Source organism: Ovis aries, chromosome 3, assembly GCF_016772045.2.
Source record: "Ovis aries strain OAR_USU_Benz2616 breed Rambouillet chromosome 3, ARS-UI_Ramb_v3.0, whole genome shotgun sequence".
NCBI lineage: Eukaryota > Metazoa > Chordata > Mammalia > Artiodactyla > Bovidae > Ovis > Ovis aries.
Genome location: NC_056056.1, coordinates 32,568,832 through 32,596,210, shown reverse-complemented (window position 1 = coordinate 32,596,210; position 27,379 = coordinate 32,568,832). Strand labels below are relative to the sequence as shown.

Here is a 27,379-nt window from a genome sequence, read left to right as displayed (position 1 = left end):
TAGGGACCAGAGATTTTGTCACTCCGTGGGTTCCAAGGTTTCAAGCTGTTCTAGAATCTTCAGCTTGAAGTCAAGCTTCATAGCTGGTTCTATAGTAACTGTTGCTTTAGAAAGTAAAAGCACTAGCTTGGGACACTAAGGCCCCTGGCTCTTTTCCAGGGTTCACTGAGCTGTTTCTTTCTCCCTTCAGTCTCTGTTTCCTTACCTGGGGAGAGCTGGTGGCTGAGCCCTGGAGACAGAGGCTGGGGGCAGGGAGGGCTAAAGACAGGTGTGAAAGGAGGACTTGTGGGGAGGGGTACCTACAACTGGGCCACAGAGGTGGGGATCCCCTGCCCAGAGCTGCCACTTACCGGATAGTGATTTCAAAGATCTGATTGAGTTTGCTCTGCAGCAGTGATGCCTAGAGACAAACAGAGAAGCAAGTGAACTGGGGGCTCCCCACACCTTGACTCCCAAGCCTACTGGTCCAGCATGCACTGGAGGTACAGGGCAGCTGCAATCTTAGGAAAGAAACTGCTGTGAGCTTGTTTCCAGTGCTTATCAGTGAACCCTAACAGTGAGTACAGATCAGACAGAGGGGCCCAGCAAAGGCCTGCCGGGGACAGCACAGAGGCCAGGCAACCCCAGAAAGGACTTCAGCAGCAGTTCTGGAAGGGCCCTTAACTCCTCCAGGTGAGGCAATAGGGCCTGTTGGGAAGAGTCTGGAGGTTTGCAGCTGGTTCCAGCTCTTTCTTTAACTCCCAAGGAGCAGCTGTGCAAAGCTGGTGTGTTAGGGAAGACACTCTCTCTGGTCCCCTCTGGCTCCAACTAAGCCCATGGACACAAAGAGTGAGACTGCACTCAACTCTGAGCTCACAAAATAGGCACCTCTCAAGATAGGATAAGAACTTAGTATAATATAGATCCAGAAAAATCTGTATTATACTTACTTATATTTTTATATACCATAATGCATATTAGTATAATTATTAAAACATATGAGAGGTTTGAATATATGTATATATATATTAGAAAGTTATATGTATTTTTATGGGGAAGAAAATGTACAATAAAGTATGTTATCTGTAGACTTCAGATATTTACAATTATGTTTCATTGTTACTAAGATGGACCCTGGGTCTAACAAATCCTGGTCTATCATTTTCAAGAAATGTTTGCCCTCCTCCCTTACCCAGAGACATCAGACTGTCTTTCTACTTATCTGGTGCCCTCTCATTTAAATTTCTTTTCCAAGGCCAGGCTGTTCCATTCTACCCACCAGCGTCCCCCAGCTGGAAGCGGCCCAGTGGCGAATGCTGGCCATCTTCCCTGTGCCACAGCCCCTCCTGTCATCTCTCCATACTGTGACAGTCCTAATGGCAACCTCACAGAATTATGAGAAGGAGATAAGCTGATAAATGGAAGATGCTCTGGTGAAGAGTGAGCGCTACTTATGTTCTTCCTCTGACGATTATTATTATTATAATCTGTTCAGTACAAGAGGCACTGAGGTCAGGATTTCTCCCTTATGTGAAAATTGTGACGTCTGAAGGGGTGTATGACTAATAGGCTTTTGGTTCATGGGAAATCAATGCAGTGTTGGGCTCTAAGCCCTAGTGTCTGGTGACAATGGTACCGGGATCTCCTAGAAACTCAGTCCTGCCCTGGACACACATCCTGTGTCCAGTTGGTCCTGGGATGGGCCCCATTCCACCTCACTTACCCGGGCCCCGCAGTGCGCTGCAATCTCCTCAAAGGGCGCCTTCTGGAACTTCTCCACCACCTGTCGCCGCCGTTCCCGCTCCTGCTCCTCAACGGCCACGCTGTCCACTGTGGTGGAGAGCCAGGTCAGCACGCGGGTCCTGCCCGCTGTTGCGGCCCCAGATGGCCACCAGCTTTCCCCTCTGCCAACGAGGGGCAGGGTGGCATGGAGGGCGTGGTGCCTCCATGCCTCCATCACTTGGCCTCGGAAGGGCTGGACCCTTTCCTGATTCTGCCTGAGGGCTCAGCCCCCTTCCCTAAGAGTCTGAAAGCTAGTTAAGTAGACCCTTAATCGGGGCTAAAGCTCCATGTAGCTGCACTTGCTACTGGGACTTTCTCTCTCTCTCTTTTTTTGGTTTGTCCTATCAGAATTTTATTTTTCAAAATGATGATTCACTTCCCCACTCACATAAATGTATTGTATATTCCCACTCCTTTGAGACTTTAAATAAAATGTTTCTATCTTAATCAAGAGTTAACTGACATATAACATGGTATAATTTTAAAGTACCAGATATTATGATTTGATACAGATATGCATTGTGAAATTATTACTACAATAACATTAACTAACATATCTGCCACTGGGACTCTTAAACTAAGCTTCTGGAGCAGGAAGTACTATGGGGGTAACATGAAAAGGGACATCAACAATGGAAAAGCCAGTGAAAAACCCCTGTGGCAGAGAAGTCTGAGGCCATTTAGTTTAAGGCTTCCACATATTCCTCGTGGCCCCCAAAATGAAAAAAAAAAAAAAAGAGAGAGAGAGAGAAAGGTATGAAATGTGTTCATCACGCCCAGCTTAAGAAGACAGAGCAGTGAAACATTCAGAAAGAGCACCATGAATGACGACAAAAGTAAACACTTGTTATCAGCAGAGAAATTCTCTAATTCAGGATACTTCGTAATCCAATAATTCAGATGAGGTAATAATACTGTATTTTAAAATCCACTGCCATTATTAAATATTAATAGGATTTGGTCTTGATAGCTTTCATTGATCAACTTGCTCTTTTGTATCATACGCCACCAAAAAAATTGTCAAAGTATTTATACAAATTAAAATTCCTTTTTCACCTGTCTGATTGGCCATAACCCTCAACCAGCTACCTTTAATGGCAACCATCAGTAGAAAATGGGTTCCTGGCATAGGACACTGATCCCTGTTAAGAGAGGGGGACTATTAATTGCAGCTTCGGTAGTTGTGAAGAATTTAGAGGAAACTGCCAGCCTCTTCCCTGACATCTGTGTGAACCACGCTTGGGAGGGCAGCAGACAAGTCGCAAGCACACCCACACACACCCCAGGACCCAGCCCCATTTGCCTCTCCCCAGGGGCCTCCCACTCACCAATGGCCTTCTTCAGCGTCTCGTAGGTGATCTCCTCGGCAGGCACTCGCTGGGGGAGAAGGGACAGAAGTGCACAGAACGCTCAGGAAGGTGGAGGGGGAGGGGGGAGGCGGCAGCCTCGGCTTCCTCAGTTACCTGGTAGCCCCTTCACTTCTCAGAAGACCGTCCCAATGGGCAGAAACTCCCTCAGGATACCTGCATTCTTACCAGGGTCTCTGGAAGCTCTGTGCCTCTGAGCAGGCACAGACCCCCCAACTGAAGGGGAGCAGTGAATGATGGAGGCTAGTTCCTCAAGAGCCACAAGTCTCACCTGAAAGAACTCACCTTCCCTTCCCTCTCCCCTCCCTCCTCCCAGAGTGTCCACTTAAGTCCCCTGGGAAGAAAACACTGTGATTCAAACAAGTCTTCAGAAAAACGTCACAGAAACTATTCGAAACAAGAGAAGGCGGTTAGCAAACATAATCTCATATGAAAATTTCAAAAACTGACTAACATTTTTGTTCCCTTGTGGCTCAGCTGGTAAAGAATCATCTGCAATGCAGGAGACCTGTGTTCAATCCCTGGATTGGGAAGATGCCCTGGAGAAGGGAAAGGCTACCCACTCCAGTATTCTGGCCTGGAGAATTCTATGGACTGTATAGTCCATGGGGTTGCAAAGTCGAACATGACTGAGTGACTTTCACAACAACACGTGTAGGATTCTCGGCGAGTCACTCAATTGCAACTGCAAAGTATGCTACCATAGAGAGCAATCGTTTCACTCTGAAGACTCAGTCACTGAAGGTTTATTCTTTGTATGTACATTCATCCATCCGTTCACCCATCCATCCACTGTCAGTGCTGACCAACATCAGGTGGCGACAGGGATCCATGCGGTAGTGAGAGAGTACAGGAAGACAGATCACAGGGTAAGGGCAGGTAGAGGGAAGCTGATGGAGGAGGTGGCCACAAGCTGGGCAAGGAAGGAAGGGAGATTCATGAACGTGGAGGTGGAGAGGAAGGGTGATTGCAACATGGGATTCCATACTAGCAAAGACACGGAGATGAATGAGATAGCATGGGGAAGACTGAATACCAGCCAGACGGGAGGGGAGACGAAACGCCCAGGCACTCCTGACTCCAAATGGCTCTGAATGCCAGGCACTGGGTTGGGAATTTGACCAAATCAGCATTTGTTGATTGCCTGCTATGAGCCTGGTATTTGAGGGTTACAGGAAGTCACTGAGGGACGCTGGAGGCGTGGGGAAGGGGCATGGTGGGCTGGCTTGTAGACCTGGCTTGTGGCCCACCTCCTCCGTCAGCTTCTCTCTACCTGTCCTTACCCAGTGATCTGTCTTCCTTTACTCTCTCTCTACCGCATGGTTCCCTATCACCTCACCTGTGAATATCTGATGTTGGTCAGTACTGACAGTGGATGGATGGGTGGATGGATGGACAAAGAATAAACCTTCAGAGTGAGTGAGTCTTCAGAGTAAAAGTGGAAAAGGAAGTGAAAAGCATGGCAGAGGATGGAGGCCCCCACACTCCTGCTCTAGCTACTCAGCCATCACTGGGCTGAGCTGACTCTCAAAGAGGGGGAGGAACCCATGTTAGTGACAGGGAGGCCAGCAGGGAGCAGGTGGCTATGTACCCAGGGGAGCATTTCTCTTCCTTCTGCTGATTTACTTTATTTATCTATTTCTAAGGGTCTCTCGACTCTTAGGAAGGAAGAATTATAACTATGGAGGGGACAGCAGCCAACTACACTGTGGTCTTAACACGTGTGAGGCTTCCAGCCCTGTAGAACTGGAAGAGCCTTGGAGGACACCTGGCTCAACGTCATTCCGCTTCTTCAATTAGCCTGAGTCAGAGCTTGCTTCCTTCCAAGGGAAGCTTCCAGACAAGCCTCGAAAAGCCCAGCCCTGGAGGTGTGCCCCGGTAACTGAGGAGTTGAAGGAATGGCTGAGGGCATGGTTGGGGGAGGCTTGATCTTGACCCCATTGATTTGTCTTTGCCCCAAGCCCACTGGGGAGAGGCTAAGTGTCCAAGCTGCCCTCCACGGCTATGCCAGGCTGTTCATGCTGAAGGACTCTGCACATCTTCTTGTCCCAATTCCACCCAGATGTGTGTCCTCCTCACTTCTTGCTAAGTTCCCTCGTCTCTATTAATTCCCTTAATTGGCCGTGAAATGTGAGAGCCACTCAGTCGTGTCCAACTCTTTGCCACCCCATGACTATACACTCCATGGAATTCTCCAGGCCAGAATACTGGAGTGGGTACCCTTTCCCTTCTCCAGGGGATCTTCCCAACTCAGGGATCGAACCCAGGTCTCCCCACATTGCAGGCGGATTCTTTACCAGCTGGGCCACAAGGGAAGCCCTTAATGGACAGAGTCGCCATTAAAAGCTTCTGTACTGTGGGGAGGGGATAAATTGGGAGATTGGAACCAACATATACACACTGCTATATACGAAAGAGGAATGCAGGAGACCCTGGTTGATCCCTGGGTCGGGAAGATCCCTGGAGAAGGAAATGGCAATCCACTCCAGTACTCTTGCCTGGAGAATCCCATGGAGGGAGGAGCCTGGTAGGCTACAGTCCATGGGGTCACAAAGAGTCAGACACAACTGAGCAACTTCACACACACATATATGAAATAGAAAATAGTATAGCATGGGAACTATACTCAAGTCTCTATAAAGGCCTGTATGGGAAAAGAATCTAAAAAAGAGTGGATTTATGCATATGTACAACTGGTTAACTTGCTGTACAGCAGAAACAAATACAACATTGTAAATCAACTACACCCCAACAAAAAAAAAACTATAAGGAAAACAAGTGTACTGTGTCCCGAAGCTTCTGCTCCCTCGAGAGGCCTTTCTCCCTCCTCTCTGTCCTGCCCCCATTTCTTTCTCATTTGAGGGAAAAAAACTTGGTATTTCCACTATGACTCCTTATTCTCTCTTACTTGTGGGTACATCTGCCTCATTTTATGAGGCAGAAGTAATAATGGCAGAAGAGATACCACATGTTAATTTAAACAGAAATTAGATATTCACAGTCCTTAAGAGATGATAGAAGAAACAGTGATCTTTAAGCTACATCTTTCTCTTTAAAAAGCACCTTTCTTGACATATCTGGAAGAGACATTGTGAAAGCTATTTTTGCCTTCATCCTCTACGTGGGGCCTTCCAATTTCTAGCACAGATCAGGTTCACCTCCGTCGTGAATGGGGAATGACAACCAGAAAAACTTTCAAGACTGGTTTTTAGAACAGCCTCATGGGAGTGTATGGAGGTTCAGTTACTTTTTCCAGATGGATGGAAATGTCTAGGGTATATATGACCAGAGTCAGAAAGAAAACAGGGCTTACTTGAGAAATTTACCTTCCATGCATCCTTAAATGCATAGTGCAGTTAAGGGGGCCTGGATCACGGAGTGTCTGACCACCTGGCAAAGAGGTAGAACCAGTCCCCTCCCCCAGGGATGCTGAGCTTCTCCAGGACAGCAGATCAAGAAGGGGACACTCACCTCCTCCTTCTCTGGGCTGTTCCTTGATTCCACCTCCACCTGCAGGGAAATGGTCTCTCCAATGCTCTTCCTCTTGGATAAGCGATCCTCATCTGGGAAAAGAGAAGCCCGGAAGCTAGAGTCCCCCAGCCCTGGAGAGGGAGCCAGAAGCATGCCTCTAGCACCATCTCCCATCTTCCCACCCTCCTCCAACCCCTCCAGGCTTGGCTGGGTCCTCAGAGGGCTCAAAGGGATTATTTATACCCTGGGGGCTACAGCTGGAGTTTATAGAGGGCTTTGAGGCTTCTCTGCCCCTCTTAGGCTGGTGAGTTTTGCTCTTCAGGGCTAAGATTTTGCAATCATTGATGAGCACAAAGAAGCTGCTTATGACTAGAAAGCATGGTCGTCGCCTGCTAACAGCTCCAGCAGCATTTGCTCCTATGGACATTTTCCTCTTCCCTCTAAGGCAGGTATTGTTAACATTCCTATTTTACAGCCAAGGCAACTGAGACTCAGAGATGCCAAGGGACTCAGCTAAGAATTTTCAGGAGGGAAGTTGCAGAGAACTGGGTCTCTGACTCTGTAGTCCATGGGCGCTCTTTACAGCACAGTGGGGGCGTCTCCCACAGACAAGCCAGGCTATCTCGTGGGCCAGTTATTCCCAAGGACCCTGCACTGAGGGGAAGACACACAAGCCAGGCTATCTCATGGGCCAGTTATTCCCAAGGACTCTGCACTGAGGGGAAGAGGTGGGGATGCTGAGGATCTCATCACAGATTTCCAGTGTGATATCCAAGTTGCCGCGGAAGGTGACAGAAGGGCTCACAGGTCCCTTCCATTCTGGCCCTTACCTGGCCAAGAAAAGCCAGAGGCAGGCTTGGAAGTGCTTGAGCAGAGCTCCTACCTGTCAGCTGAGGGATGTACGGCACACAGAGCCTGTCGGCATTGTAACCGCTGCCGCCCAGGACTTCACTGATCTTGCTCTGGCGGAAGAGCAGCTCAATCACCACTCCGTCAAGGTTGTGAGTCAGCCTGGGAGACAGAAAGTGGGGAGAGGCATGTGAAGGCCCTGGGTGACCAGGCTGACTTCCGGAGGCCCTTCCGTATTATAAACGCAACGCTCAAGGGAGTGCCCTCGCGGCCCAGTGGCTTGGATTCCAGGCTTTCACTGCCGTGGCCTGGGCTCAATCCCTGGTCGGGGAACTGAGATCCTGCAAGCTGTAGCAAGGTAACACTTATTATACAAAATGACAGAGGAGCGAAAGGAAAAAAAAAAAAAACACACACACACACCTGCAGTCCCACTTCCCAGAGAGAACCATATCCACATTTTGTGTAGGTTCCCGTGATCATACACATTTATGCACACAGGCAAACATTCCCCCGCCCTCCACAGTCCTGTTCCAGGACCTATTTTATTCACCTATTATGCAGTGACTATTTCACATGAACTGCTCTTCCAAAACATTGTGGGTGGGCTACCAGTTGTCTAATGGTATGGACAGGCCATAATTTATAAAGCCATCCTCTATTATGGGATATTTTGTTTTTTCAGAATATCTTTTCCTTGAGTTCCCCTGATGTTGAAGTGACGCTGGCCGCTTGGATTGGTGGAGAGGCTTCTCCAGGATATGTTCCCCTGGGCTTGGCCAAAGTACCCAGAGGCTCTATCCCATACTCTATCATACAGCACATTGAGATAGTGCAAGGTGGGGATCACGGTCACATGAGGGGGATTAAACTTGACCCAGGACTTCTGCGTCACAGGCAGGGTCCATTTTCTGTCTGTGAGCTCACAGAAGCCCGAGTCTCTGGCCTCAGATCACCCCCACTTTCTTGCTCAGATGCCCTGAGAGTTTCCTTGACCATGTCCCCGCTGTGATGCTCACCTGGGCCTCTCCACAAACACGTCCTCTGGAAGCATGTATGGGGCCTCTTTCTTCCTGGTCTCTATCACCTGAGGTTTGGGAGGAATCAAGAGAAGAGCTGAGTTCAGTAGGGAGAGGGAGATGCAAATGGGCCAAGGAAAGAGCTCCCGCCCCAACAGAGCACTTCCTTCCTCCCACACAGTCCCTGGCAGAGCACCCAGAGCTGAGGGAGAAACTCAGACCAACCAAGACCTCGGGGCAGCTCAGGAAGCCCAGGAGGACTGCTCAAGCTGTCTCCAGTGACACACGCGCACTAAACGTCTGCCATAGGCAGGGGACTTTGCTCCCAGGAGAGTCAGCGTCTTGCTCCCATGTCCTATTCCTGTTTTCTGTTTATACATGAGAGAGGAAGCACAGATCGCACTGTTCCCCAAACCCAGAGGCACCGCAAAGCATCCTGATGGAAAGTGACACAGTGAGTTTCCCTCATCATCCTTTGCAAATTTTTAACAAGAAAAGTGACAGCTATTAAGATGGTGAGACGTGGGAGGACAGTTGGCATCAAAGTACATGCAGGAGGTGAGGAAGCCCCGAGGCGACTGTTTGTGCTGAAGAGGATGTCAGCATTGCTTTTCCTGTCCTCCTGGACCAGCCCACGGCTGGCAAGGTCCTGCTTCGTTCAGGCTGGTCTTTGGCACAGCAAAGGTGCTGTAGCACCTTCCTCCATGCCCCCCAGCGGGTCAGGTTAGCCGAGACCTAGGCTTTCTTGTTTACTTTTGTTTTGCTGGTGTAAAGTTAACCCTACATATGATATCATTCTACAGTTCAGTATGTTTTAAAATATCTTTTTGCAATAACTGAGAACATTGGATTGTAGACCGGCTATAAGATAATACCAAGGCATAATCAGTCATTTAATTAATACTTTCATTATGTAAATAGCATAGCAATTGAGCAGGAAGTTGTCCATATTTTTTTAGATATGAATACTGATGTATTTAGAGGTGAAATGACGTGATAACCAAGGTTTGTTTAAGCATATTTCAGCAGAGGAAAAGAAAGAGAGACAGATGAAGCAAATGTGGAAAAACCTTCATAAGTGTTTAATCTGTGTGATAGCTGTGTGGATGTTCACTACCCTACTCACACTGCTTTTGTGATGTAACAAAAATACTTATTAAATGTAGTTTCAGTCCCAGATGACCTGAGAGGTGTGTACATGTGTGCTTCTGGGAGTGAGGGGGGGATAGAGGGGCAGGAAGTACGGGGTGGGGGGCAGGTAGCAGGCTGGGAAGAGGTACAGGATACTGACTATGTCTGATCCCACCCTGCTATGTCATGTCCTGCAGTAGGAGATGCTCTGCTCGGAATTTCTCATCATTAGTTCTCATGCCTGGACTAAGCACGGAGCTCATACAATTCAGCAAAAGGTTTTTTGGGGAAACCCCAAGTCAAGAGCCTCCTGAGCTCTTGGGGTCATGAGGACACCAACCTCATGGATGTGCTGGCAGAAGGCAGGCACTGTCGTGAGTTGGCTGATAAGGTTCAGGTAGGCGGCGCCCAGTGCGTAGAGGGCACAGCGGTTGTAAACAGGCAGGTTCTCCTCATTGACCTGGGCCACATCCTAGGACAAGACAGAGGGGACAACCCATATGGGTGCCCACTCTCCACCAACCTCTCCCAACCTCCCTTAGAGATGACCCAACATTCTAGACGAAGTCTCTTCCCGCATTTGTCCCATAGCGTTCTGGGGGACAGAAGTCACTGAAGCAAACGGTCCCTAGAACAATCCATGAGCTGGATGCCCATAAGTACTTGAGGGGAGATGCGATAACCTCAATGCCCACTTTGCAGTTCCAGCTGTAGCGACCTTGATTGTCCAAACCCTCATGAATCCCCACTTCAAGGATGATGTTCCCTTCATTACAGACCTCGGATAATTCTTGGAGGACTGGATTCACACGTTAAATTGACAAAGCTATGAGAGTCACTAGGGGCTGGGACACAGAGGAATCTCATACTCTAGAATGAAGACTATCATAGCATCGGGGTTGGTCTTGCAGGATTTAGCACCATCAAGCAGGTAGCTAAAGAGTCTCCCTGACAGAATTCCCAGGTTCACCACCACTCAGAATATGATGCCCACTTAGCTTCAGGACTCTACAGACCCTGGCCTTTGAGGTCTTAAGAATCTGCTCCAATTCTTAGTATTCTGGGGAGTGTATTTTCACCCGGGCAGACCTTGGAAGTCTAAACCCTATCTAGCGCCACACTGGCTGCCTGGGAGTCATGACGGGGACTTGTTGAATCTCTAGGTCCCCGAACTTGGGTACAGTATGGGGATTATATATTTTTAATAAGTGTTTAAGGCAATTCTGAAAGCACAGCCAGTTTTGGGAACCAGGTGACGTTTAGATAAACAAGTTTGTTTGGGGATCACTCCTTCCCTGGGAGCTCAGCTGGTAAAGAATCCACCAGCAATGCAGGAGACCCCAGTTCAATTCCTGGGTTGGGAAGATCCCCTGGAAAGGGATAGGCTACCCACTCCAGTATTCTTGGGCTTCCCTGGTGACTAAGATGGTAAAGAATCTGCCTGCAATGAGGGAGACCTGGGTTTGATCCTTGGGTTGGGAAGATCGCCTGGAAGAGAGCATGGCAACCCACTCCAGTATTCTTGCCTAGAGAATCTCCATGGACAGAGGAGCCTGGCGGGCTACAGTCCATAGGGTCACGAGAGGGGCTAAGAGTTGGACTGAGCGACTAAGCACAGCACCAGGCTATGACTACTCTCTTGGTAATCCATGAAGCCTCATTCAGGCCTTGCAAGAATCCTGAAATACTAAGGGTGAGTGATGTTTTTGAAAGATCCTGTTCCCTGGGTCTCCTTTAGTCTGAGGATGGGTCAAAGCCATGAATTCAGCATTCTTTGGTGGTTACCCCAGCAGGACCGTGGTTTGTGGTCTTCAGAGGAATGGCCGACCAAGAATGCAACATACCTGGGCTCCAAAACATGGTAGTTAAAACAGTGGCCACTGGGCACTCTCATTAGTGCTTGGCCCAAACAGGTCCCCTCCCCTGACCCTAACCTCTGTGTCCTGCCCACACCAGGCCCCACCTGGACGGCCAGCACCAGGCGGATGAGGTCCACCACCACCTCCTCATTGGCCAGCTCGATGCTGATGAGCGCCAGCAGGCCGTAGAGCGCCTCGTAGTGCTTCCGTATGTTCGTTTCCTCCTTACAGCTCAGGTAGATGTGTCTGTAGAGCTGCTGGGAGTGCTGGAGAAGTGGGTGAAGGTGGGAGCAAGGCCACGGTGGATGGGCACAGGAGGGGCCAGGGCTACGGAAGAGCAGTCTGAAGGGGGTGGTGCAGCTCCACCTCCTTCCTCCTGTACCCTCCCTCTCCGCCCTCAGGGACAGGCTACCTTTAAAGCAGACCCCCGGGAATGGAGCACATGTAGGAATATGTGCTTAGGGAAGGCGGGGCCAGTGAAACCAGCAACAGAAGCTGCTGCCCAAACATAGGGGAAGATGGCCAAGCAATGGTCCTCCTCTGGCTTGGGATGAGTATGACCTGGGGGCTTGACCCCCTAGAGGGGTCGGCTGGTCATCCTGACGAATCATAGACAGGAGGAAGCGGGCTCTGTAGGCATGGCCAGTGGTGACTTGGGGGCTGGAAGGCTGGGGTCCACAGGGCCTGACCCACCCAGGTTTCACTGTGTCTTGAGGTCACGCTTGCTAACCTTCTTCATGAAGATGGTGTCCTGCCGGGAGCACTTGTCCACTTTCAGCTTCAGGACAGAGATGTCACTGAGGGTGCTGCAAGGGGACGTGAGGGGTCACCTGAGCCCTGGTGTGAGGCCAGCAGGGCTCACGTGGTATCCCTGAGCCCTGCCCCAGTCCTTAGTTGTATCAATGTCTCCCTGTGTCCTCCCACCCTTCTTAGCCTGATCGCCACTTTCGCTCAAGTCCTCAAGCTCCTGTCTCATTTTTTTCTTAAATACTGATCCAGATTACCTTCTTCTTCACTTTCTTTCGTCCCTTTCTGCCCCGAGTCTACTGATAACCCAGCATCCTCTTCTTCCCTTCCTACCAAAGAGCTCCCGTGAGTACCTGCTCTTTATCTCCCAAATCTCTACTCCCTCCCTTGCTCCTTTAGACGCAAGCACCCTTTCAGTCTCCTGCCCTCACAAGAACCTTGGGGCCACGTCCATGGTCAACTCCCTGGTGAGAGGTCCCCGATGAAGATCTGCACTGTCCTCCCACCTGAGTGTGAGACCCTAATGGGAGCCTTCTTCCCCATCACATACCAAATTGAGGTGGGGGGAGACCCTAAGTTCACCTGATGGTAGAGAACTTGTGACGGTTGCCATGACGATCAATGAAACTGATGAGAATCTCTAGAACGAAGAGACGGATCTCTGCGTCCTCCATGAGGGCGGTGGAGAGCAGGCGGTCAAGGAAGTTGCTGGGCAAAGCTGACATCATGTTGTTGCTCTGGAAGCCAGTGGATACCTGCAAGAGAGTCCGGGATGACATGCCTAGGAACACTGGTCCTCCTGGCAGCAGTGAGGAGATGGAGAAGCAGCCAGCAGGAGCTGGGTCCCAAGCATTCATCCTCTCTAAACATCTCCCAGTCCAGTTCCCCCTGTCCTTCACTGTAGGCAGCTTTGGGGAACCCTCCAACATCTACTGAGGCGACCTGCTCAGCTCAGTTTAGCTGAGCAGATGGGGACAGTATCCAGGGACATTAAGCTGCTAAAAGCAAGCAGAGGGTGAGCACTGGAGGGGAGCAAGAAGCCAGAGAGTATCTGAACCTAAAGTTCCAGCCCAGTAAGGCACACACGGTGAATGTTCACCATAAACACACTTCATCAGGAGCACGGACAGCCACAAACAAAAGGAGAGATAGTGGAAGAACTTACAGCTGGGCCGACGAATTAGAACCCACAGACATAGTCACAGTCAGAGAACACACATAGAGTTTGTTTACACCTCTTCTAGCTAGGCCATGATGGTGGTCTTTGGATTAAAGCCTGTTGGCATACTGAGACATCTCATCCGTGATATTGTCAAAAAGCAGCCAAACAGATTTATTGTTAAGTCCGTATCGCAAAACAATGCCTTTGATGATTCAGCAGGCCCTTGAGGCTCTGGTAAAGCCTGGTGACATCAGTGTTCACTGCAGTGGTGTGTATTTAAGGTGTGTCCCCAACCACCACCTTGGTAAGATGCTGGGTACAAATCAAAGAGGGTAAACTCAGCAAAGAAATGGCAGGAATACATAGACCAAGGAGGTAGCCAGATGCGGGTGTCAGCAGGAAAAGCCTTTATAACAAGGGGTGACATGAAAGGTGTGGGCTGGGAAGGGGGACAGTAGGCCTGATCAGGAGCGAGGGGGCTGTGCTGACTAGCATGGTTAGCGCAGAGACAGGTTGGGGGTGACATGGAAGTTCTAGGGGAGGGAATGGGTATGGAGGGTCTTCCAATTTCAATCTGAGAAGTTTGACATCTGGATGTACATCAATTGGAAACTGAGATTGACTCTTTAACAAGGAGCAACATTTCTAGAAAATTCTTGGTTGAATTTAAGATTGGTAAGGAGGGAGGGGGAGAAGGCAATGGCAACCTGCCCCAGTACTCTTGCCTGGCAAATGCCATGGATGGAGGAGCCTGGTAGGCTGCAGTCCATGGGGTCACTTTCATGCTTTGGAGAAGGAAATGGCAACTCACTCCAGTGTTCTCGCCTGGAGAATCTCAGGGACGGGGAAGCCTGGTGGGCTGCTGTCTATGGGGTCGCACAGAGTCGGACACGACTGAAGCGACTTAGCTGCAGCAGCAGTAAGGAGGGAGGGAGAAACCAAGAGAGTAATCTAGTTGTGAAATGTCCAGAGTTTAGGCCAGGGCTGTTCACAAAAATACCTGAGGCACCTGTTACAAATACACATTCTAGGACCTCACTCAAACTGATGGTTCAAAGTCTCTAGGGACTCTATATAGTAAACAAGTTGGTCACGGGAATGGCATTTGAGAACAATAAATCTAGGCTCCAGTGATGGCTGCAAAGATGGAAAGAAGACAAATGCAAAAATATTGCTAAGTGAAGGGTAGGGGCGGAGATTCCCTGGCGGTCCAATGGTTAGTTAGAACTTGGCACTTCCACTTTTGAGTCCCGGGTTCAATCCCTGGTCAGGGAACTAAAATCTTGCAAGCCACATTGCATGGCCAAAAAATTTAAAAGATAATTTTAAAATTAAATTACCTAAAATAATTATAGTTATTATTTTTAAAAAACTGATAAAGGGAAAGATGGTAACTGGGAGATTGAGGTGGGCATAAATGCCAAGGGAGAAACAGGTGGAGGGGACCTGGTGAGGTACTTGGAAGGAGAAAGGGCAGGGACCAGGAGATTCCATCTCAATCCAGAGATAAGGTTTGAGTGACAAGACCATCAGTAGCTGAGAAGGCACCTTTGTGAAAGTTAGAAACAGGTGTCCTGCCTGCTCTGGATAACCCAGCCTTGTGGGTGCCCAGCCTGCCTAGTGAGTGGAACACAGGTTAGAGTCAGTCCCCTAGTCACCCCTTTGGCTGGGCATGTTTGTGCAGTGTGCAACCTGCACAACAGAAAGTGATTGCCTTCTATTGGCCCCTTGGAAGGAGCTGCCTCCTGCAGAGGCAGAGCAGGAACGGGGACAGAAGAGGCTTACCTGAAGGAGGGATTTCAGCAGCATGATCTGGGTCAGTCGATTCCTGTTCTCCCTATAGATCAGAGATACAGACGATCACCAGGATGGTGGTGCAGATACAGACGACCCCGCACTTGTGTGCCCAGTTCTGTCTTGTGATTATATTCTCCATGAGGCTAAACTTGCTGGGTTACCCAGGACAGTGACTTCCAGAGGAAGGACGCTGACCAGCTAGTGGTAAAGTACCAGCCTCTCAGTGCAGGAGATGTAAAGAGATGCAGGTTCAATCCCTGGGTGGGGAAGATCCCCTGGAAAAGGTCATGGCAACCCACTCCAGTATTCTTGCCTGGAGAATCTCCATGGACAGAGAAGCCTGGTGGGCTACAGTCCATGGGGTCACAAAGAGTAGCACACGACCGAAGCGACTTAGCGCACACACACCCCTCAAGGTGGGCGATTGTTACTGATGGGACAGTCAGTGGAGTTACGTAGGATCCAAAGGCCCACGAAAGGCTGCGGAGGGATTTGCGAGTAGAATGAGAAAAGACGTGTGAGGGCAGAACCAGGAAAGTTGAGGTGGAAAGGGAGAGAGCCGAGAAACGTGGGAAGGGGAGTTGGTGGAGTCTAAGAAGGGAGACGAAGGCAGGGTAGACTTACCCAGTCCTCCCCGTCTCCATGGGGTGGTGCAGGGAAGGCAGTGGAACCTTGCTCATGATGAAGAGGATCACCTCGGAGCGCTGGTAAGTAGGCAATGTGCTGGCAAAGGAGCCTGCGGGGAAATGACAGAGGAGAGGGCTGGCTCTGGTAAGGCTGGCAGCTGCGGGGAAAAGGCGGGGGGGCCCTGCTCAGCCTTTCAGCCGAACAAACTACTGTGAGGAGTGCCAGCCGACTCTTCCAGGCTCCTATCCCTTGACCTGTTATTCCCGTGGCTGTGGCGACTCTTCCAGGCTCCTGTCCCTGACCTGTTATGCCCGTGGCTGTGGTGACTCTTCCAGGCTCCTGTCCCTGACCTGTTATTCCCGTGGCTGTGGTGAAGGTGTGGGACCTAGAGGGGATGCTCCAGTGGCACTGGAGCAGGGAGACTCTGAGCCCTTAAGATCACGTGTGGACTTCAGAGTGTCCATGTGCATACTATAGCTTTCTCCCTGTCCTCTTTCCTTCCTTTTGTCTTTCTTTCTCACCCCTCCCCTCCAATACTTTGGCCACCTGATGCGAAGAGCTGACTCATTTGAAAAGACCCTGATGCTGGGAAAGATTGAGGGCAGGAGGAGAAGAGGATGACAGAAGATGAGATGGTTGGATGGCATCACCGACTCAATGGACGAGTTTGGGAGTTGGTGATGGACAGGGAGGCCTGGCCTGCTGCGGTTCATGGGGTCACAAAGAGTCAGACACAACTGAGTGACTGAACTGAACTGAACTGAACCCCTCCACGTGGAAGGATCAGGTAGGCCTAATGGGGACTGGGGTGCAAGAAGAGCTCGCCTCTCTTAGCCTCTGATCTGAACTCCAGGCTGAGAAACCCAGGGAGATTGTTCTGTGATCTGACTCAGGCCTGGCCCCAGGGACGATGTGAGCTGTGAGCTGTGAGCACCGTGGGCTGACTCCACTTCTTCCAGTGTCCGTGCATTAACACCAAGTGCGAGCATGCGTGCTTAGTCGCTCAGCTGTGTCCGACTCTTTTCAACCCTGTAGACGGCAGCCTGCCAGGCTCCTCTGTCCATGGGGATTCTCCAGGCAAGAATACTGGAGTGGGCTGCCATGACCTTCTCCAGGGGATCTTCCCCAACCCAGGGATCGAACTCAGGTCTCCAGCATTGTAGGCGGATTCTTTACCAGCTGAGCTACCAGGGGAGCCCCAACGCGATGTTGAGTGGACGACAAACCTACAAAGCCAGGGACTAACATCCTTGGGGGAACGGGGACCGCCCATCTACCCCTCCTACAGCAGGTCTGGCCCGGCCGTCCCCTTCCCGGGGCCCACGCCCCTCCCGGGGCCCACCTATAGTCTTGATGACTGCCTCCTGGAACATGCGCTCTTCGTGTTCCTTGATGATCTTGGTGCCGAGGCTGATGGCCCCGTCGTAGCTCCCGGTCAGAGCGTAGTCGATACTGAGCCGCAGCTGCCTCAGCAGAGTGTTGAACATCTCCAGCACTGTGGGCCCTGGGCACAGTAGGGTGGAAGACCTGACATCTGGGGCTGGCACTCCTGGCTCATTGTTCCCTGCCCAGGCTTACCGGGCAAGCCCAGACCCACTTCCAGCCAGGGGCTTCCTCTGCCCCCCCGCCCCGCACCTTCCCTGGCTGAGTTCTCCTCCTGAGGATAACCGCTCCGACACCTCCCTACCCTTGCCCTTTTCTGGAAGGAGGGACAGCCCACCGCTAAGGGCAGTGCTTCGTCTTTGAGGGGGTTCCCAGCGCCCGTTCCGCTCAAGATCCCCCCTTACCCACAGAGCCGGTGGCAGCGATGACGGCAGCTTCCGACAGGACCTCCACGATGCCAGCCCGCACCGTGGCCGCGCTGCGGCTATTGGCATCCAGGTGGCTCAGGAGCTGCTGGATAACCAGGTGGGAGTGCTGCGGCTGGGGGGGAGGAAGACGTGCTGGTCCCCAAACAGCAACCCCCCCAACGTGGCCTCTGAGCCAGGGCAGCCCTCCAGGAGGACCCAAAGTTGTGTGGACAAAAAGTGAGGTTCCAAAGCTAGCGGGCACTAGAGGTGGCGCCCAGATACCCTGGCTCCTCTTCCTGAGTTTCTCCCCCATCCTTGGTCCAAGGAGGAGTTGAGTCAAATCCCAATGAAGACTTGGATTTCCACGTATTTCCTGGGCCCTTTCACTTCCAGTGGGTCAAAAGTCAGTTTAAAAATACTGTCTTCCTTTTCATTTCCCCCAGGTGCCAGGCCTTAAAGTAAGGGCCACAAGCACTTTAGTCCAGTGCTGCATAAAGTGTGGCCCATGGTCTGGTGCCAATTCAAGACCTGTCTGATTTACATTTACATTTACATTTACATTGAGCTGAGGACAGAAACTGAGAGCAAGTGTTGAGTGAGCAATCTGACAAAGCCACGGCAGCCAATTATGGTCTGTGGGCTTGTATTTTGCATGAGGCTTTCACTTACTTTTTCTGGGAATTCTTTTCATGTTTTATAAAGTATAAGTCTGTGACATATTAGAAATAAAATGGTTTAAACCAGTCCATCTCCACGACTAGGTCAGGCAGCACCAGTTCAGACGACTAGGGGCTGGCTTTCTCCAGGTGTGCACCATCCCGCTCCCAGGAGTACCCTTGGCCAAGGGCACAAGCTGAACCTGGAGAACCATCATACCTGAATTGAGTACATGATGATTTTAAAGCAACGGATGGCGAACACCTTGGGTTCCCAAAGAGAGTGGTTATCCAGATGGCTGTGAGGGAAAAAACGTGGAGAGTAACTATGAAATGCAGGTGATGCAAAGAAGGAGGAGAAGCTTGGTGGGAACATAACCCGTCCTGAGAGACCCAGTCCCTCTCAAAGCTTCCAGGTAAGTAGCAAGGGCTTTCAGATCAGGTTAGAGAAGCGGAGAAGGCAAGGAACAGGGGGTGGGGCAGTGGACTCAGGAATGAAGCCGAGCGCCTTCCTTTAGCCTTGGGACTCCTCCTGCCAACTCCTCTCCCCAAAACTGTGCTTGGCCACTACGTGGTAGCTTTTGATGCCACAATGCAGAGGAACATGGGCACAGAGAAGGGACCAACTTGGCTGCAGCCCCTCAACTGTGACTTCCCTCCTCCCGAGTCAGCAAGGAGGTGCTGGACCTGAAACAGTTCAAAGCTGGAGGCCGGGGGGTGGGGGGTGGGGAAGGGGAACACTCACATGAGAACAGGCTTGATGGCGTTTTTGATGTTGCCAAAGGCAGCCCGGCCCAGCAGTTCCCGGAGGCACCTCTCGGCTAGCTCTGCCGGGTTCTCTTTCTCCTTCTCTGGTGCTTGGAGAGGGGAGGGGGACCGGCTGTGGAAACACACAGCCCGTGGGTGAAGAAGGATGGAATGCACAGTCTGAGAGTCAGCTTTGTGCAGGCTTTCTGTGCTTCCCTCATGCAAACAGACCCAGGAGGACAAGCAGGAACTTGATGTAGGCTGTGTGAGGTCACAGGGGCATGGCCAGGCTCTCAGAAGTTAAATGGGGTAAAGAAGCCCAGAGTGGAGGAAGATGGCAGGAGGAGGGATAAACTTATTTTTCTGGACACCCTAGGGACAGGCCTGATGGGTCTCTGTGGGAAGGAGCACCATGGACCTGGGGAGGTGCAGACCACAGGTATCTCCATGCCCGCAAGGCTTTGGAAGGGACAAGAGATGAGATAAGAAGAGAGGGACGCAGGCAGAGTTGGAGAAAGCAAAAGAAAAGGGGAGAGAGGAGCAAGGGCAAAAAGCAGGAAGGGAAAAAGAAAGGCTCAGGAGGGAAAAACGGGTGCTAGCTTGGATGTGACTCAGTGGTACCCGAGTCACAGGGAGGGGGCTCAGATCTGGACGGGAGTCCCAGGATTCCTCATCCTTAGACCACCTGAGACCACCAAGGAGCTTGTCAGAGATAATGCTATTTCAGGAACAACCACCAGAGGGCATACTAAATTTCCCAACCAGCTCTAGTTACATAGTATCAATGGAAAGAAAGTGGGGAACTCAAAAGATCTTCACTTGGTGTCATGCACAGCAGAGGTGGACAGCACCAGCAACCTTGCTCTCCATCCCATTTCACAGAGGGGAAGAGAGCAAGTGGCATGAACAGGATGAATTCATGTCTGGGGGTTCCCAGATTAAAATCTAGTATCTGGAGCTCATGTCAAATGGCTGTTGGCTAGTGGGCATTTTTTAAGGACCTGAAACACCATTAGGAAGTGAGGGAGAAGAAGGGCCCTCCTCAGCAAATTGAATCATGTTGTTCAGTTGCTAAGCCAAGTTTGACTCTTTGCAACCCCATCAACTGCAGCATACCAGGCTCCTCTGTCCTTCACTATCTCCTGGAGTTTGCTCAAACTCACGTCCATTGAGTCAGTGATGCCATCCAACCATCTCATCCTCTGCCACCTGCTTCTCCTCTTGCCCTAACTCCCAGCATTGGGTTCTTTTGGTATTTAAAAACTTCCTTGTCCTGCTGCTTCTTGAAAGACTGAGGAAACCCGACTCTTGGTTCTTTGTGTTCAGCACACACTCACCCCAGGGAGCCCAGCACCATTGCTGCTTTTCCTTCAGGAATGCAGACCTTAAGGGGTACGGAGGGCTGGCAGAAGGCCAAAGCCAACGTTCCCAAGGAACCAGCTTTGGATGCGCTGCGGAACAAGCCACAGACGCCAAGATCCCTGGCCTTGGAGCTGGGTTTTACCAACCAGCCCCAGCTGTATGGTTGCTGAGCACCCGGGGAGGGCTGCAGACTGGCCGTGCAAGCCGCTCCCTCGCCTGCTCACCTCTCTGCCTCCTCCACGTGTTGCAGATTGAAAAGCAGTGATGGCACGATCTTGTCCATGTGCTGTGGGTCCCAGATATTGGCCTGCAGTTCGTCATTCACCGTCTTCCTCACCACCCCTTGCAGACCTTTGATGCCTGACATTCGGATTCTGTAAAGAGAAGGGAGACAGGGCCATGGTGTCTGCAAACCTTGGCAAGTCCAGCTTCTGGGACAAGGAGGGGAGCACAGCGAGGGGTTTACAGATGCCCATAAAGGCAGAGGGGAGCCCACCTTCTACTCTTTGTGTGACTGGGCCTCCTGGCTGGCTGCCTGAAAGCCATGTCTTCTAACTTGTCTTGGAGATTCCTAGACTGCCCTTGCCCTGTACCACCCAGGTTTCATCCCTAGGGTGCCAGTTTTCTCCAGGCTTCTTAATACCCAGCTGGGTTTTTTCCAGCTTGAGACTAAGACAGAAGAGCCCAAAGGGCTGCCAAGAACTGACAAGGCAGAATAGGGCTGAGGGCAACTTACAGGGGGAAGGGATCTGGAGGGGGAGGCACAGAGCTGTAAGGCTCTCGGGCACAAGAGGGTCTTGGCTGGGACCAAGCTGGCTGAGAAATCAGAGGAACATGAGTAACAGCATAGAGGGGACCCCTTTTGCACAGGTCCAGTCTCCAATGAAAGTGAAAGTCACTCAGTCGAGTCCCACTCTTTGCGACCCCATGAAATTCTCCAGGCCAGAATACTGAAATGAGTAGCCTTTCCCTTCTTCAGGGGATCTTCCCAACCCAGGGATTGAACCCAGGTCTCCATTGCAGGCGAATTCCTTACCAGCTGAGCTACAAGGGAAGCAACCGAGTAGCCATCATAGTCAACAAAAGAGTCCAGAATTTAGTACTTGGATGCAATATCAAAAACGACAGAATGATCTCTGTTCGGTTTCCAAAGCAAACCATTCAATATCACAGTAATCCAAGTCTATGCCCTGACCAGTAATGCTGAAGAAGCTGAAGTTGAACGGTTCTGTGAAGACCTACAAGACTAGAGCTAACACCAAAAAAAGATATCCTTTTCATTATAGAGGACTGGAATGCAAAAGTAGGAAATAAAGAGATACCTGGAGTCACAGGCAAATTTGGCCTTGGAGTACAAAATGAAGCAGGGTAATATTAAGAAGAGGTGGCAATAATACACAGAAGAACTGTACAAAAAAGATCTTCATGACCCAGATAACCATGATGGTGTGATCACCCACCTAGAGCCAGACATCCTGGAATGTGAAGTCAAGTGGGCCTTAGGAAACATCACTACAAACAAAGCTAGTAGAGGTGATGGAATTCCAGTTGAGCTATTTCAAATCCTGGAAGATGATGCTGTGAAAGTGCTGCACTCAACATGCCAGCAAATTTGGAAAACTCAGCAGTGGCCACAGGACTGGAAAAGGTCAGTTTTCATTCCATTTCCAAAGAAGGGCAATGCCAAAGAATGCTCAAACTACCACACAACTGCACTCATCTCACACACTAGCAAAGTAATGCTCAAAATTCTCCAAGCCAGGCTTCAACAATACGTGAACTGTGAACTTCCAGATGTTCAAGCTGGATTTAGAAAAGGCAGAGGAACCAGAGATCAAATTGCCAACATCTGCTGGATCATCGAAAAAGCAAGAGAGTTTCAGAAAAACATCTATTTCTGCTTTATTGACTATGCCAAAGCCTTTGACTGTGTGGATCACAACAAACTGGAAAATTCTGAGAGAGATGGGAATACCAGACCACCATACCTGCCTCCTGAGAAATCTGTGTGCAGGTCAAGAAGCAACAGTTAGAACCAGACATGGAACAATGGACTGGTTCCAAATAGGAAAAGGAGTACGTCAAGGCTGTATATTGTCACCCTGCTTATTTAACCTATATGCAGAGTACATCATGAGAAATGCTGGGCTGGATGAAGCACAAGCTGGATCAAGATTGCTGGGAGAAATATCAATAATTTCAGATATGCAGATGACACCACCCTTATGGCAGAAAGCAAAAAAGAACTAAAGAGGCTTTTGATGAAAGTGAAAGAGGAGAGTGAAAAAGTTGGCTTAAAGCTCAACATTCAGAAGACTAAGATCATGGTATCCAGTCTCATCACTTCATGGCAAATAGATGAGGAAACAATTTAAACAGTGAGAGACTATTTTTTTGGGCTCCAAAGTCACTGCAGATGGTGACTGAAGCCATGAAATTAAAAGACACTTGCTCCTTGGGAGAAAAGCTATGACCAACCTAGACAACATATTAAAAAGCAGAGACATTACTTTGCCGACAAAGGTCCATCTAGTCAAAGCTAGGGTTTTCCCAGTAGTCACGTATAGATGTGAGAGTTGGACTATAAAGAAAGCCGAGAGCCAAAGAATTGATGGTTTTGAACTGTGATGTTGGAGAAGACTCTTGAGAGTCCCTTGGACTGCAAGGAGATCAAACTGGTCAATCCTAAAAGATATCAGTCCTGAATATTCACTGGAAGGACTGATGCTAAAGCATCAGTTTCAACTCCAATAATTTGGACACCTGATTTGAAGAACTGACTCACTGGAAGACACTGATGCTGGGAAAGATTGAAGGCAGGAGGAGAAGGGGATGATAGAGGATAGGTGGTTGGATGGCATCACCGACTCAATGGACATGAGTTTGAGCAAGCTCCGGGAGGTGGTGATGAACGGGGAAGCCTGGCGTGCTGCAGTCCATGGGATCGCAGAGAGTTGGACACGACTGAACTGCACTGAACTGAGTAGCCACTGTGCTGAGCCAGGTGACAGGACGGCCCTGCAAGTGGGGGGGGGGCTCTTTCCTGGCTGTTTATTTCATCCTGAGGTTCCTCTTTTTAACCAAACATTTTTCTGATTATAACATAATACATGCTAATTATAGAAAAGTGCAAAGATGATTTATCTCCTGCCATCACCACTTAAAGATAATTATCACTGGCATTTTGGTGGCCTGCTTTTCTTCTGTGTATAATATGTAATAGAATAAAGAACCTGCTGCATATCTAATTTGTATTGGCTTTTTTCACCCATAGCATTCTATTACAAGCACTTTCCTATATCATAAACTCACAAACATGTTGAATGGTTACTTGATACACTGTTATGAGTTTCTAAACTAGTTTCCTATTGGTCATTGGTTGTTGGTAAACTTGCTTCTGTAATAATGCTACAGTGGACAGCCTTGTACAAAGTACTTTGTTGTTGGTGAGTTGCACAGTTGGAGTTGCTAAGCCAAGTCTGACTTCACTACATTCCAAATCATTGCCGTGAATAGAATTACTGAGTTGAAAGATAAGAAATAAAAGGCTCCCAATTTTGCCAGATTCCTCCCCCACCCCCATCATACAAGCTGCAGGAGACGGCTGTCCTTACTGTTTCTGCCTCAGCACTGGGATCTCATTTTAAACAACTGCTCTAATTTTGTAGCTCAGAAAAATCCTCCCATCTTGTAGCCATTTCAACTCCTGTACCCCTTATTGGAGTTGAGCAGTTTTTCTAAACATTTAGTTGCCATTTGTAACTTCAACTTTAGTCTTAAGTGCTGTTGCCAAGGTTCAGTCTCTGGGTAGGGATGATCCCCTGGAGAAGGGAATGGCACCCGATTCCAATACTCTTGCCTGGAAAATCCCATGGATGCAGGAGCCTGGTGGTCTACAGTCCATGGGGTTGCAAAGAGTCGGACACAACTGAGAGGCTGAGCACATGCGCACCAGGGTGCTATGCTGAGCTTTTAACCCAGAGAACATAAATGGGGAGTGGGGTTTGCCTAATGCATCAAGATGCCCTGGCCCAGGACCAGTTAGGCCGCTGGCAATGGACACAGATTCCCTAGGCAAACACTCAGCTACTCCCATCCTGACCCCCAGTCAGCACCCTGAGCCGAGGCTTTCCAGATTGGAGAAAAAATTAACTGGAATACAGTTCTGTTAACTATTGTTGGCTTCAGGTTAAAGGTTCTCCCTCGTGCAGTACAGAAATAAATCCCAGACATGCTGGACTCCTGTCCCACCCAAGAGAGTCTGGCTGGCAGGGAAACCAGGCCTTGGAGGTGGGAAATTTTCTACTCAGGGTTTCGCTCTTCATGACTATGAATTAATTTTTATTCACTCTTTCAATTTCCCCAGAATCCCTTCCACATATGAACACATTTCATTCCATGACACCCGGCGCTGACTGACTGGGACTGAAGGAGAAGCAGCTTCTTACTGCTCCTTGTAATGGGCTTAGTGGAGATCTGCCTGCATGCAGGGGACCTAGAGAGGGTGAATCCAAGGGGATTACACACACACACCCCACACCCCTATTTACGAGACCCAAGGATAGTTCTTAGAAGGGAGCTCTGGGCTCTGCAAAGGCTGCGAAGGACCAGGGGAGAGCTCCTGGAGAAGGGATGCAGGGAGGTTATGGATGGGAGACAAGAGGAAGGGAGAATCAATTCTCACCCCTCAGCCTCCCTTCCATGGGTGGCAGGTGCCAGGCTGTGGGTGCTGAGGGCACTACCCAGCTGTCAGGAGCAAACCTCAGCACCCTTCTCCCAATGTTCATTCATTGTCCACGTCATCAGGACGGGGTGTGACTGTGCCTTCTCCTCTCCTACCATGGACTGCGTATATGTGCATGGTTGCATGTGTATGGGTGTGTGATTGTGTGTGGGTTTCCCTGGTGGCTCAGACTGTAAAGAATCTGCCTGCCATGCAGGAGACCCAGGTTCAATTCCTGGGTCGGGAAGATCCCCTGGAGATGGGCATGGAAACCCACCTCAGTATTCTTGCCTGGAGAATTCCATGGACAGAGGAGCCTGGAGGGCTACAGTTCATGGGGTTGCAAAGAGCCTGACATGACTGAGCGACTAATACAACAAGACACGTGGGTTTGTGTAGTGAATGTGACTGTGTGTGTGGCTGTCATTGTATGTATGTGTGTGGTTGTGTGTGCAATTGTGTACTGTGTGATGGTGTGCATGTATGTGATTGCGTATGTGTGTGAGTGTGTGTAGAGCGGCAAGACAAGTGACCCCTGCCCTCCCTTTCCCAAAGCAGGGCTCTGCCTGTGTGATCAGCATCCCTTACAGTCACACCTGGTTACCTTTCTGCCTCTTCCTCACCTGCTTCTGGACACACCCCACCTGCACCTGCTTCTGCCTCTTCATAGCCATCTGGAGTGAGCTGGCTGCTGCGGGAATCAGCACTGGGGAGACAGGGGGCTCCTTCCTTCCCTGACCCGCACTGGCCTCACAGAGGCACTGCAGCAGCTCAGCCCCAAGGACCCCCTGGCTGATTCCAGAGAGGGGAGACTGGGGAGCCAGGATATTGCAGGCCAGTCACACGGGTCCTGCCCCAGAGCAGTCCTGAGGCTCAGAAGCTTTGGGAGCTGGCAGCCTGGGGGATGGAGGGGTTTGCGTCCTGATGTTCCTCCAACCCAGAATATCAGCCATGGTTTGCAAGCTGGTCATTAAGGGCACACGGGGCCCCCTGACCCTGCCATCACACATCATGTGGCACTCCGGGTCCCTTGGGGTGCTGACGTGATGCAGGAAGGAGCCAGCAGCTGAGTTCTGGAAAAAAGCCATGGAGAACTGGTCTCCTGTGGGCGTGTAGACCACCCAGCCTCAGCCTCCCAGCCCCTGCCTCCTCCGACTCCTGAAGCTTTGTCAAGTGAATGGCTCAGCCCTTCTCCTTCCTCCCTCCTCCTTTTCCATGGTTTCATATCACCTCCCAGAGGTGATAAAGTACTCTTCATAGGCAGGGGTTTACTTTTCATCCTTTGCACCTCTCAGTTCCAAGGATGATGCTTGGCACAAAGCACCAACGTACTGCTTCATCGGCCTGATGCTGTGTCGTGATTTGTCTATCTGTGTCAGCCTGTACTTGTGTGAATGTCTCTGTGATGTTATTTGAGGGGTTTAATTTCTATGTCAATGAGTCTATTTCTGTGAGTGAAGTATTTTTGTGTGAGTGTGTGTGCATGTGTGTGTGTAAAAGTGTGCTCTGTCATTTAAGAAGTTCATCTGAGAAGCACTTATTCCTTCATTCACTTACTCAACAAGTATTTCTTGAGTGCCTGCTGCTCTGCGGGCACTTAGCATGCTTCAGTGAATGAAAGTGATTCCTGACCTCACAGAGCTGACATTCTAGTGGGGAGAGACAGACAATGAATGAGAGACAGATGCAAATGATGAAACATGTTTGAAGGGGAAATAAAAACAGAGCAGGGTAAGGGAGAAAGGGATGGGGTATGTGGGAATTTTCAGGGGAAGGCGTTGTTGACAAGGGGGTATTTGAGCAAAGCCTGGAAGAGGTGAAGGAGTGAGCTGTACAGATCCACACAAGAAGCATTTCAGGCAGAAGAACAGACAGTGCAAAGGCCCTGTGGAATGTGCCTGGTGTGTCTCCAAGGCAGCAGGGAAGCCTGTGTGGCTGAAGGGGAACGTGCAGTGGGAGAGGGGATGAGATGAAGTCAGGAGGGCAGCAGGGATTGGCCAATGTGAGGAGTTTGGCTTTTTATTTTGGGGTGTATATTTGTGGGCTTCCCTGGTGGCTCAGACAGTAAAGAATCTGCCTTCATTGCAGGCGACCCAGATTCAATCCCTGGGTCAGGAAGATCCCCTGAAGAAAGGAATGGCAACCCATTCCAGTATTCTTGCTTGGAGAATCCAATGGACAGAGGAGCCTGGCAGGTTACAATCCACAGGGTTGCAGAGTCAGACACTACTGAGCGACTAACACTAACACACTGTTTTGATGGAGAGTGGAAAGCGGGAGTATTTCTGGGGTGTTTAAGTGCATGCACTTC

The 27,379-nt window shown here is 50.1% G+C and overlaps 1 protein-coding gene across 7 annotated transcripts in view; it reads right to left on the bottom strand.

The window, feature by feature from the left end:
• EFR3B (EFR3 homolog B) overlaps window positions 1-27,379 on the bottom strand; it is a 96,607-nt gene that overhangs the window by 4,143 nt on the left and 65,085 nt on the right. For 2 of the 7 annotated variants that reach the window (XM_004005730.6, XM_042245875.2), the window contains 17 exons: window positions 20,570-20,719; window positions 18,982-19,116; window positions 18,457-18,535; window positions 17,578-17,713; window positions 17,133-17,294; window positions 15,788-15,899; window positions 15,152-15,203; window positions 12,787-12,959; window positions 12,188-12,263; window positions 11,562-11,723; window positions 9,939-10,070; window positions 8,468-8,535; window positions 7,483-7,610; window positions 6,600-6,691; window positions 3,090-3,138; window positions 1,703-1,809; window positions 351-400 (listed from right to left, as the gene is read on the bottom strand). In XM_004005730.6, coding sequence (XP_004005779.4) covers window positions 351-400; window positions 1,703-1,809; window positions 3,090-3,138; window positions 6,600-6,691; window positions 7,483-7,610; window positions 8,468-8,535; window positions 9,939-10,070; window positions 11,562-11,723; window positions 12,188-12,263; window positions 12,787-12,959; window positions 15,152-15,203; window positions 15,788-15,899; window positions 17,133-17,294; window positions 17,578-17,713; window positions 18,457-18,535; window positions 18,982-19,116; window positions 20,570-20,719 — 1,863 coding nt within the window. The remainder of the gene's footprint in view (window positions 1-350; window positions 401-1,702; window positions 1,810-3,089; window positions 3,139-6,599; window positions 6,692-7,482; window positions 7,611-8,467; window positions 8,536-9,938; window positions 10,071-11,561; window positions 11,724-12,187; window positions 12,264-12,786; window positions 12,960-15,151; window positions 15,204-15,787; window positions 15,900-17,132; window positions 17,295-17,577; window positions 17,714-18,456; window positions 18,536-18,981; window positions 19,117-20,569; window positions 20,720-27,379) is intronic. The other 5 variants (XM_042245873.2, XM_042245874.2, XM_042245876.2 and 2 more) reach the window with 5 other exon arrangements.